Here is a 13,175-nt window from a genome sequence, read left to right on the forward strand (position 1 = left end):
TTCCCGCCAAAGGCAAAACACACACACAGCCCTTCTACCATTCTGGGAGGGGGAGGTCAAACAAAGAACAATCATGCTAGTAATGGCGAAGAAAGAAGGTAGGTCCCAAGTTGGTACTTGGGTGCCCCTCTTGACCCCTGCCGTGGCTATGGACATAGCCTGTTGTATAGAAAATACACAACAGTTGGTAGAGCACGTCCACTGCCACCAGCCATAACTAGGTAACTGTCTTTGTGACTAAAAAGTCACATGAGCAGAGAAAAGGGGATACGATATGTTAGGTTATTTATAACGCTTATAATACCCAGAGATTTCTAAGCGCGGACCCGGGGGTTGAACCTGTGTTTCTCCTTGTTATCTTGCTTCCCTGGCGAGCACGTTGCCCCTTAGCTATCCTCCCAAGAGGTATCCCTTTGGCACTTCACTGACGGTGGTGTGTGCCAATCTTAGACTATAGAATTTTGGAAGAGATTAATTATCCTTAAGAACTGTAGTTGCTGAAGTCCCGGGAGGATAGCTCAGCAGCAACATGCTCACCTTGGAAGCAAGACGACACAGAGCAACACAGGTTCGATCCCCGGGTCCACACTTAGGAATCTCTGGTTATTAAGCTCGTTATAAATAACCTATCATATCATACAGAAAGTCTTACAGGAGTACAAGGAAATAGGTGGGCCCTAGTATGGAACACTTCCAGTGCTTCGCTCTGAGATGTGGTGAATTGGTTAGTTAGCTGGTAAGTCACGGGTTGGTGGAGGTGGTGCCCTTACGTCCTTTTGTGAGGAGTAATAGCAGGTAAATAACTTGCCCTTGTATCTATAAGAAGTATGAATATCCACACAATTGTTCGAGTGAAACCCAATTTTTGTTTTTATTTAAGATAAAGACGTATAGCCTTGTGTGGTCAGCCGATGGGTTTTTGACCTCTAGGGTCATTTTCAAGGCCATTGTATTTAGTTAAAGCCCAAATGGGACCTGGCATGTTGTTCCTGTGTAGACCATAGAGGGCACGGCAAGGGTCCCCAGAAACACTGCCCATAAGAAGCTTTGTGCTGCAATGGTAAAACCACAGATGCCTTTAAGAGCTATGGAGCAGGCTCCATAGTGTAGGTTCAATACAAAGAATAGAGCCCCAGAAGACAGAGCCCACAATGTATGAGCGGAAAAAGGCTTCTCATTTAGGAATGAAAGAAAAAGGTCCAGATGTCCAGCAAAAAGTGCTGGGAGTCTCACCAGGAGAGGGGATGAAGCGTAACAATGATAAATCTCCCTAACACACCTACACTTATTACCCAGCTGTGTCTGTACCAGAGACTCTTGTATCCTTCCAAAACCCTCAGTTGCTGCATGATCAAGGGCTTTCTTCTTTTACTCAAGGTCTTCACTTGACCTCAAAAAGCCAGAAGAGAGCCCAAAAGAGTGTGGTACCTGACCTGATTCACAAGTACCGACATCTTCCTCGAAATAATCCTAATCAGATCGCACATCTGCTTGTGATTACATTGCAGTAAATGGAGGAGGAGGTGGGGGCAAAGTGTTGGATCTCTGGTTAAGATTCAAGGAAATAAAATATACATTGAATAAGAGGGTTGGGGGAGTTAAACCTAACACGGCCCTGACTGGTTGTGCAGGTACACTGAAATAGGAGCAGAATCTCTCCATGAACACGTGCCTACTGCGTTCATATAGCCACCCGCTAGTTATATTTAGCCATCACTTTCCACATCATATAAACTGAGTTGCTGGGTTTGCACCTTTTGTTTGTATATAAGAATGTTTTCAATGCTGTCCATATTGATCACTTTTTTTTTCTCCATAGAACATGGGGTTCCCACTGCAGTCGCTTTTGGCAGCACTGTTCCTGAACAGGTTGTGGTATCATTTCACACTGGAGATGCATTGGTTTATGACATGCAAACTTCAACTGCTCTTTTAGCACTGGATGCACGCTGTGGTGGTGGTGAGCTGGTGTTGGGATTCTTGCATATGTTTACAGCTGTTGAATTAGCATAGTCTTATTTTCTAATGTAGGGGCTGAAAAAGCAATTGACTGCATACTGAAGAGTGTAGAATTGGACATGAGTAGCTTCAGCATATTGAGGGTCTGTGATTGAACACAATGAGGGATGTTGGAGGGCATGTACTGAGGCCCTTTGGGGAACTGGGACAGGCGTGCGGGGTCTGGATTTGGTGGTTAGTTGGAGCATTAAAGTTTGGATGCTGTGAGGGGCCTGGTTTTCAGAAAAGTAATATGTGGAACGCACCTGGGATAACTGATGGCACTGGTGGCAGCAGGCCTTGCAAAACTAGAAATCTGAATGTGAAGAGACTGGGTGCAAGCTCTGGTGACAACCTGAGAACCAAGGATCAGGCAAACATTTGGATTCAACACGGGGAGTCTGGACACGTGTTTTGTGGCCCAGACCTGCATCCTGGCATAGAGTGACAGAGGGGGCAGGCAAGGAGAGGAATAAAGTATAGTTTGAGGAGGCCGGGGAGAGGGTACTTTCTAAGATGAGGCCTCTGGTGGAAGATATAACAGTTTTGCATGGTACTTATAGCAACTCCAACTTGCCATAGAATATAATATTGCTAGTTCATAGACTAGATTTCTTTTCCTTGCAGGATTGAATCCAATCAATAGTCTAGTGAGCCATCCATCCGAACCCATCACCATTACTGCACACGAAGATCGAGGCATCCGCTTTCTCGACAACCGAACAGGTAGGTTTGGCTTCTCAAGGGGTGTGGAAGAGTTATGGATTTGCAGAAAGTGGTAGCATAGGCAGCTGCACACAATAGAGTTGACTGATATTTTGAAGCTTTGCTTTAAAATGTAGTTGTTGCATCCTCTATGAAAAGATGTGCATTCTGTCCTTTGTTACCTGCTTTCCGATGCAGTATGTAAGTAGGAAAAGGTCTATTTGATGGCTTTCTGTTTAGACTTCATATCTAAAGGTCTGGAGTTGGTGCTTTTTTAAAGTAAATTTAATCTTTTTTTTTTCCTTTCCTAACCAGGTAAAGTGGCTCACTCGATGGTTGCACACTTGGATGCAGTCACTTGCCTTGCTGTAGACCCCAATGCAACGTTCCTTATTTCAGGAAGTAAGTGTATTTATTTGTCTTGAAATGTTGGCACGCAGAGGGGGTTGGAAGAGTCAACGGTTGTGTAAATATGGTGCCTCTAGGGGAACCTTATTTTTTTGAATGAGTAAACACACCTTGCTTGACTGTTTTTAGGTTGAGTTCCCAGCTTTTGATATTTAGTGGCTGATCTCTATCCAGAGGTCTGTGAGCAATTCTGCGTGTAGGTTTGTGTTCCTTTTAATGCATGTACAGTAAACCAAAGGTCTTGTGAGAACGTTAGAAGATGAACATGTAGGTGCTAGACAGAGTTTCCCTTTCCTACTTTTTCCTGACACTCTGTGCTCGCCAGCATAGCACTTAAGGCTTCTGCTAGGGCTGAATTCCTCGATTGGTGTTTTCCTGTCCCATATTTTGGAACCCCTACATAAACGTGTTGCTTTTTCCCTTCTAGTTTTCCTGGATCCATGTTGGGGAGTTTTACACAAGTTACTGTCTGACATTTGTTAGGAATGATTTTCTATACCCTGACCTGTGTATTGAAGGCCAACCTAGTATTGTGACGGGGACAACTCTCGAGCTGTAGCCAAACCAGTTAAAGGTAGCAAGGAGAGTGGTCTAGACTAAGTCTCAAGAGGTGGTGAGCTTGTAAGGGGTCCACAATGAGCACACCCAGTGAAACCGTCAAGGAACACACTTGGACAAACTGGTATACAAATACTTCTTTACTTATGGCCAAATGACAGTGAAAAATGACTACTAACAGGTAATACTATGACACAACACTAATAGATGCATATGCACAATCACTGGAGAAGGGCAAAATGCATATCAACCCCTGGAAAAGGAATCTACAGATTAGTATAAGCACTACAGGTCCACAGAGATAAAATCTTAACTTCAGAAGTCCATTCTTCCGATGTATGGGGCCTTGTGCCCAAAAGTTCAGCAAAGTTCCATACAGTTTTGTGAAGCTGGAAACAATTAAGGTAGGGTCTCTGGGTTCCCATGAACAGTTCAAAGTGTTGGGGGACAAGTTAATCTTACAAACATGTCCTCAACTTTGAGTGCTTGTGTGAACAAACAAAGACAAAGCCAAAGTAGTTAAAATTAATAAGTCATCAAAACTTTTAAGACGGAGATGGGGGTGCAAGTAAGTATTGCTACAACTCACCCCTGTACTTCGATTCTTCATGGGACTTGGCAGGTTTGCTGAAGAGGGTCCAAGGTCACTTTTCCCGCTGTCAGCCTCAGCCCCCAGGAGTTGCACGTTTGAGCCCTTCTCAGGTTGACGACTAATGCTCGTGCAAGGTCTTCTGCTGCATTTATCAACTGGAACTCGATGCAGGGCCCCTCAGGACTGGATGCAGGTAAGCAGTTTCGGACGACCAACGATGCACAGTGACGCAAAGGGATTCACTTGCCGTGGTCAGACTCCGCCTCCTATCTCAGGTCCCCTTGATGCTCGGTAAGTCTTATTGCACAAGCTGAAGATCCCCCGAGTTCCGGGCCTCACTTCTTGCAGGTAAGTAGAAAGTCTTTTCCAATGCTTAAAGTCTTTGTAGAATAGAAGAAAATCAAAGTAGGGCCACAAGCTGATTAGGCTAGTGAATTGAAGAAGCTGATAGCAACTCTACAGATGCAACCAAGCAAGTCACCAACGAGGACAAGTGGCTACACAACAAGAGGTAAGTTCTCTTAGGCTTTACAGTACCTTTAGGTTGAAGAAAAAGTGCAGCAGATGACTTCTCTTCCTGCAGAGCTCACTGTTCCTTGGCCTCAGCCGTGGGGCCAAGAGGGAGGACTTCTGGAGACTCCTGCACTGCAATGGGACGGTCAGCTATCGCAACCGGAAATGTTCAAATAAGTGGCACTTTGGTTTTTCAGCTCCTCGTGTCTACCGCAAATAGCAACACTGCGGTTCGTGGCTGTCGAGATGGGCTTTCCTTACATCTGGGGTCCCGCACTCTGTTGAGGGGACTCTGGATCGGCCAGCCCCGTTTCCTGGGAGTTCCGGGGGGAGCTCTTGGCCAGTTTAAAAACAACGGACACGAAATGGTGTTCCTCTCCCTGGCGATCCGGTTCTAGCAGTGGAAACTCAACCAGCTTCGAGAGGATATCCAGGTGGCTTACTTTGCAGTTGATTGGTCCCCCCAACTCAAGGGGAGAAGTTGTCTTTGCAGGGGCTTCTGTCGATGCGAACTTGGCATTTCGGCACTGCAGCTGGGCTTCACCGGGCAAACCAACGGTCCAGGAGTTGGAGCAGGCGTCCTTCAAGTTCTTATTCGGTTCCTTCGTCCAGTGGTCAACTCTGCCTTCCAAGCCAAAAACCTTGCCTTTTAGTCAGTTCTCTCCCATTCATTCCAGCCTAGCTGTCAGTCACCCAGCAGGGTGGCTGTTCTTGCTGGACAGTCAGCTGGCCAATCACACAAGTGCATTTGGGTCTCCTAGGAGAATAAGCACAGGGAGTTTTGGGCACCTCCCTCCCTCCCTCCCTCCCTGCCAAACCCAGACACGGGCTTCACTCTGGAAACCCGGCAAAGCCAACAATGGGACCAACCCTGGCTTGGCGCGCAGAGTAAATCTCAAGAAGGACCTTTCCACAAAGAAATGGAAAAAAAGACCAGGGCCATTTTGACAAAAATGGCACACTTGGGTGCTTTACTACAGTGGCGAACGCAGCCCGCGGTAAATGCACACCCCGGTAGTTAAAACTAAACCACTGCCACCAGCCATTCAGTGAGGAAAGGGTAACATAAAATTGTTACATGAGAAGCTAGACAAAGGGGATACTATGTAACCCCTCCAGCACCTAAGTGTAAGATAGTGTGTTCTGGGTCTAGAAAGTTACAAATGTAAGTAAAGTCAATTTCACTTTACTACTCTTGGAAACAGTAGTTTATCCAAGAGAAGATATTTAAACCTTTGGTAATTTTTAAAAGACTACTCTGGGGCACTGCAGTGAAGGTGCTGTGTGACCCAATGTAAAAGATGATGCCTATGAAGTTTGTCAGACTCCACAACCAAAAGAAAGTGTACAAAATCACATTTAAAAATACATGAGCGTGGGGGAGGGGGGCGGAGTGGGAGAGGTCTCGCTCTCTCCAGGTTAAAAAAACCAAGTCCTCAAAATCCGGCAACGTTGCTGGGGGTCTCTAAGGTGGAGGGAATTAGCACGTTTCTGAGAATTCTCCCTAACAAGACACCCTTTGTTTTGTCTTTCGCGGGATTCTTGAGTGAAGCCCGCCTCTGGCTCCAGTATGTCTGGCAGGAAAGTTAGGGAGGTGCCCGAAACTCCCTGTGCTTAATCCCCTTGGTTACAGGAATGCACCCAATGTTGATTGACCGGCTGGCTGCCCGGCAAGGACAGCCACCCTGCTGGGTGACTGACGGCTAGGCTGGAATGAATGGGAGAAACCTGCATAAAAGGCGAGAATTTTTGGCTTGGAAGGCAAAGTCGACCATGGATGAAGGAATCTGAAGAACTTGCAAGAGACACCTGCTGCAACTACTGGTCCGTTGGTTTCCCCTATTAAGCCTTGCTGCTGTGTTGCACTGAAGATCCGAATTCGCCTCGACTAGAGAAGCCATGGAAGGACGACTTCTCCCTTTGAGTTGGTGGGACCAATAAACTCCAAAGTAAACCCGTCTGGACATCTTCTCGGAGCTGGCTGTACTTCTGCTGCTGCTGTTGGAACCTGTTAGGACAGTTTTTCTGAAGTCAAACTAAGGGCTTAGTAAAACCATTCAATTGAGGCAGTACAAGACTCAACTCTTAGAAGGCTGTACCACCTGAGTTCATGGTAGCGTAGTCGGAGCAGCCAGGCTTATTTTAGGAGGGAGAGAGGGCTGTAATTGTCATACAAATGGTCCAAAAACACTTTGTATTGTAAAAATAAAGGATTTATTTAAATACAAGTAGGCCCAGATAAATCTAGAGTAAGTACTAACACATTATATGAAATCGCAATATAAAAACACACTCTACTTCCAGTAAAATCCTACAACTAGTTTTGTGTTCACACACTTGTACTACGTGAGTAAAACCGAAGGATGTAATGTACAATTACAGATGCTTTTGAAATCAGGTAAGCAGTAACTCTTGTAAATTATTTTTGGATGGCACACAGCTAACACAAGGTAAGTAAAACCCACATACTTTTTTAACCTCACAATGAAGGGGAAAGTAAAACCCAATGTCGCACTTTACTGAATGACTCAGTTATTCTAGGTAGGCAACAACCTAATGCAGATGTAATCTGGACAGACTAGCAGCAAGTCAATATAAGCAAGACCCAGTTGGGGGGACACTCATACAATTATACTCAAAGGACTAATCTAATGAAACCAACACTTTACTTTTGGGAAGAGGCACAACCTAATCACAGGAGAGTAAAATACGTTCACATCTACTTTCTATTAGGCTGGCAAAACAGTGGCTAAGGAAGAAAAGATGTGAACCATATTTTTAAGACTAGTGCATCACACATTCAAGATCAGTAAGAACATTTGTAACTGTTCACTCTTGGAATTACAGTTACCAACCAACTCTTCACAAGTAAGTAACTTTAAACACTTTTCTAGGCAGAAGTCCCAATCCCTTGAAAGTCTTTCACTTATTCTTGGAGGATGAGTGTTCTCAATGGCAGAAGGGGGGGGAGGGGTCACTAGGACTAGTGACCAACAGGCAGTGTCAGACTAGGTTCTTCAGTAGCAAAAGTCAGAGTTCCTTAGGAAAACTGGGCAAACAGGTGAGTACTTTACTTCTAGGGTTAGAAGAAGGTCCAGGGGCTTCGCAGAAGACACCCTAACAGTATTCTAGCAGTGGGACTGGGTGCACTGGATTAGAGGCCTCCACATTACAAAACAACCCACAGCTACACAGAAATCCTAAAGGGCTTGAGGTAAGTACATATCCAAGCCAACACAGTACCTCAGCATTGTGGATTTTGTAGCAGGAGAACTTCAGAAGGCTGCAGCCAAATACCTGGTCAGTGGATTCCTTTTCGTGGAGACTGTAAAGACCTCAGAAGGGACTTTGCTGCAGGGATCGATGAAGGATTTGGCGCCTTTTCAAGGAGCATAGAAGAAGACAGAAAATCGCAGTTGAATTCTCATTGTTACAAAGGTCCAGCACTGGTGATGTGACTTTTCAGGCTTGATTCGTGTCTCTGGAGATCCACCAGGATGCCCACGAAGATTCTTCGAGATTCGAAATTTGGAAGACCGTGCACCGCACAATGACTTGAGGTCCCAGGGTATTGGGGTATTGCAACAACGCAAGGTCGCAGCAATGCATGGGATGGCTCAGAATGCTGGTGTTCTTGAGACTAATGGTTCTCACCAGGCTCTGGGTCGTCGTTTTTTGGAGTCCCCAGGTCAATTGGAAGGAAGGGCTACAGCAGGCTCCGGTTACACAGCAGGCTCTTTCCAGTCGCTGGAAATCATTCCATCCAAGTTCCCTTCATCTTACTCTTCGGTTTCGGTTCCAGTGGTCGACTTTTCTTCAGCTTCCAGGTTTGCAGTATTTATCAGGAATTACAGCACAACCACTGCATTCTCTCCCCGCATTTTAAAAGAAGGGGCGGTCTGGTGGTCCAATCAGGACAGCCAGCTCCCCCACTGGGATTTGTCATAGTCAAGCAAGGCGTAAGACAAAGGGCTGGGGAGCTTTGGACTCCTCACTCACTTCTTGCTTTCATAGACAGACTGGGGCCTGGGCAGGGAGTCCAGGGGACTCCCGTCGAAGACAAAATTCACACAAGAATTTCCCACCCTGGATGTCGGGGAAAGGAACAAGAAACGACAAACACTAAAATGGCGAAAAAAAGACCCGTGCCATTTTGGTAAAATGAGCACCCTTTGCTGCATTTGCTGCAGCTGTAAACACAGCCCGCAGTAAAGGTGCACCAAATTAATACATGTTATCACTGCCAGCAGCCATTGAAGGTAAGCTTGTCACTGTAACAGAATTGGTACAATGTATCCCCTTTCACATTAAAACTGTATTGCCCCAGCACTCCACATAAGGTGTGCTGGTTTCACTTAACAAAATGTAAAAGGGATCCAAAGATCCTTTCTACCCTTGGGAACTATAGTTCTCTCAAGGTGAGAAAAAGTTAAGAGGGGAGCCCCTAGGTCAACCCAGCAACAACATGCACTTATTGCCAATAAGTTGTTAAAGAGGATAACTTTAAAAAGACACTATGGATAGTCTTAAAAATGACACCCATAAAGAATTAAAGATTGTGAGTGTGGACAAAGGTTCGCACTCCCTGAGGTATTATGGAAAAATATCCCACTAATAAAGCAAACATTTCTGGGGTTGAACCAGGTCAGGAAAATTTACCAGTTCTGTGAAAATCTTAACTAACAGAACCGAAGTGCCAGGGAGAAGAACACCAGATTTTGTTCTTTGGTTATAAGTCTGACCCAAGCGCCAGGAAGATCCTCTGGACTTCCCTGAAGCAGGACTGACCAAGCCTGAGCCACCGCTGCTGTGCTGAAGCTCTGAATTCACCTCAAATAGAGAAGCCCTGCAAGGACGACTTCTCCCCTTGGGTTGGTGGGACCAATCCACCCCAAAGTGAACTCATTTGGACATTCTCTCGGAGCTGGCTGTACCTCTGCTGCTGGAACGGAAGTGCCAGGGAGAGGAACTCCAAACCGAGTGGATCTCTTAAGTCGGACCTGAGCGCCAGGAAGATCCTCCAGAATCCCCTGCAACCGGACTGACAAAGCCTGAGCCACCTCAACAGAGTGTCCGACCCCAGATGCGAGGAAAGTCCAGAGTGGTATCCAAGAACCACAATGTTGATATTTGCTCTCAGATGCGAGGAGCTGAAACACTGAAGAACCGCTGAATTGAAGTTTGCCCATTGCAGCCGCTGACCTTCCCATTGCAGAGCCGGAGTCCCCAGACGTCCACCCTCTTGTCCCCGCGACTGAGGTTCAAGAACAGTATCTGTAGAGCTGTACAGGAACAAAAGCCAGCTGGAACCATTTATAACCAGAGGTACTGTAAAGTCTAAGAACTTACCTCTTGTTGTGTAACCTTACTTGCTCTCAGTTGAGACCTGTCTTGGTTACCTTGCTGAGTTGCCAAAGCTTTGCCCCTCACAAGCCTCCCAGCTTGTGGCCCTTCATTTCTAAAAGTACGAAGTGTAGGTGGGCACCACAGTGGTTGATATTTAATTGCTGAAATTGTTCATTGTATGTTCATACAAAATATTTTAACCTGGTGCTCCCAGTCTGGAAGAGATCCTATGGCATCCAGATCTCACTGTACAGAAATAAAAATTAGGGTGTGTATGCCCTACTTAAGACTGGTGCTCTCAGTTGACCCTAAACAGGGTTGCACAATTCGGTCCAATCTTATCATAAAGTGATCATATTATAAAACAAATGATGGTACTTGATTTTCAAAAAGAAATGTTCAATTCACATTTCTAGGACCCATGTCCCTTGGTTTATTAGTTCTTGTATCATGAGGCAACTCAACAAAATCTAGGTCCTTCATTCAGAAGTACATATGCCAATGCTTTTCGGTCCTTGACCATCTTCAGGGCCGTTCTTAAGTGAAACTTAAATCAACTGTGCAGTGTCAATACAAAACATCAATGTAGACCATTATTCAGAAATAATTTGAAATGCACATACCCCAAGTGGATTCGAATCAGTGGAGGAAATAAGGGAGAGATGTAAAGAAAAGTTTATCAACATAGTCATTTCACCATACCTATACTTGATCGTGTGTCACCCTTATGTTCAATACCCTGTACCTGCTGGTTCGAGTTCTCCTCTTGTAAGTGCTCTTGGAGAAAATTCTCCAACATTCCTGTTAATAACAGTGAGTGAATGTGTAAGTAACTATAGCATAAACTACGGTAGCACATTTGTGTGATCATATTCAGAGAGCTCTTACCTGCTTGCGGTCGCTCATGCGCAGAACCGTTCGCTCAAAGTAAATCGCGCGTGAACGCCGATGCTAGTTTAAATCACCATGGGAACGTGGGCGGGGCGTTGCGCAACGGCGCGTACACCTCCGGCCCCACCGCCCAGTATAAATGCAGGGCGGGCGGGACTGTTACCATGGCGACAACGTAGAAGCGTGTTATGAATTAACTGGGCATCTATTCAGATACATGTGTCTATTCAGGGTATGTCTTACTCGAGTAAGAACTCTAATAGCTTACTGTGCGATTTACGTTCTGTTAACTGCAATACAAACTAAAATACAAACGGCAGTGCCAATAAGTAATCGGAAAACTGATTTGCAAGGAAAACATTGCGAGGAAAACATTACACATGTCCAGATTATTCAAAATAAGTTAGGAATCAATTGCTTATACTCAGCATGTCCTCGTTAGTGTTATATCGTTCACGGAGCATTATTGTGCTAGGGTCTCACTACTGATAACTCCTTGTAGCACCACAAATGATTATGGCTATGTTAGAGGAAGCATCACAAAGCATAATCTATGCAAGAGTCCCACTGAAGGTGAGACTCATCTCAGCTCAATTTAGTATTTTCACTGTTATTAAAAGAAACACATAAAATGAATCACTTCATTGATTCCCTTGGGAGCCAGAGAATTAAGTCTGTCTATCCAAAATGTTTCATGTTGATCCATTCTTTTTTGTAGATTCTCGTGTTTCTCCCTTCTTTGGACTTTTACAAGAAATACAAACTTAATTTGGGCCAAGCTATGTTTCTTCTGCCAGTGTCTTGCCACCGCCAAGCTTTCTGTCTTGTTCCTGATGCAGGATCTATGCTCATTCCACCTCATCTTTGCTGTGCGTTGTTTGGCCGACATAATACAACCCACATGGGCATTTGATCCCATATATACCAGCTGTGTCACATGTAGCATAACATTTAATCTTGATCTTTTCTCCAGTGTGGGGATGATTTATTGTTTGTCCTTTCATAATGTAACCGCAGTTACTGCAGTTCAAGCACAGAAATGTGCCTATACGTTCAGTTCTTTTCTTCTTCTGTGTTTTTTTTTAATTAATCTGTCTTTCAGTTTGGAGCTTCTTTGGTAAGCAAATGTAGTTTCTTTGAACAAGTGTTCTACCCTTTTGTCACATGTTAGTGTTCCGATTTTTCTTTGATTGCTTTGGCGTGAGTATTTTGATACAAAGACTAATGGAGGTGAGGTATCCTGTTTAGTTGCTCTTGGTCTAAGAAATTCTTCTGTCTTGTGTAGCTGTACGTGTCTCAACCAATGTGATTTCTTCTTCTGAATAGCCTTGTGCAAGAAATGTCTTGCCCATTTCTTTTACTGCTGCTTCATATTCACTCTGGGTGCTGACGATGCTTTTTACTCTGAGCATTTGGCCATAGGGTACATTTTTAATCACTCGGTTGGTGGAAGCTCAACCTTTGTAACAAACTATTTCTCTCTGTGCTTTTCCGATAAATCGTAGTTTGGTATCCTGTTTCGAGTGGTTTGTGTCCTCCAACGTATTCCTCATCTTAGATGTATTCCATCCAGCTTTGCTGCTCTTTGTAAATTTTTTCGGCAGAGGGCGCCGTGCGTCGATGGTCACTTGAAGGCCTCCGTCGAGGGTGACGTCATCGGGTGTATAAATAACACGTGCGGCACCGTTGGCCTCAGTTCTGTTTTTCCACAATTAACGTTGCTTCGGACATTCGGCACGCCTCGAGTTCTGTGAAAGAATATCGATCACGGACCCGCACCGCAAGTGTTTGTGGTGCCTCGGAGAAGGCCACGGCATGGAGGCCTGTTTTAAGTGTCAGGCGATGACAGGGAAGGCCTTGTGAGAAAGAGGAAAGCTACAGGTAGGTCGGAACGATCGAAAAGCCTATAGCGTTGAGTCGAGACCCCATGAGGAGAAATCTCCTCGACGCGAAAGGCATCGATCTAGATCCCGAAGCGATTCCCATCGCTCGTCAAAAAAAATAGAAGAAACGATGCCACAGGTCTCCCTCCACCTCATCAGACGAATCTCTGAAAAAAATGAAATGCCCCACGAAACATTCGTCTTCCGAAGAGTGGGAAGCATTCATGGTCAAAATGATGGAGGTGTTTGAGAAGGCGAAGCCTCGGTCCACGCCTTCTTCG

General features: G+C 45.1%; 1 protein-coding gene across 1 annotated transcript in view; it reads left to right on the forward strand.

Annotated features, from left to right (window-relative positions):
- STRN4 (striatin 4) overlaps positions 1-13,175 on the forward strand; it is a 563,587-nt gene that overhangs the window by 392,529 nt on the left and 157,883 nt on the right. Inside the window, exons 14-16 of the mRNA XM_069644583.1 lie at positions 1,820-1,960; positions 2,626-2,724; positions 3,019-3,105. Coding sequence (XP_069500684.1) covers positions 1,820-1,960; positions 2,626-2,724; positions 3,019-3,105 — 327 coding nt within the window. The remainder of the gene's footprint in view (positions 1-1,819; positions 1,961-2,625; positions 2,725-3,018; positions 3,106-13,175) is intronic.

Source organism: Ambystoma mexicanum, chromosome 2p (assembly GCF_040938575.1).
Source record: "Ambystoma mexicanum isolate Mex_15411 chromosome 2p, UKY_AmexF1_1, whole genome shotgun sequence".
In the NCBI taxonomy this organism is placed as follows: Eukaryota; Metazoa; Chordata; class Amphibia; order Caudata; family Ambystomatidae; genus Ambystoma; species Ambystoma mexicanum.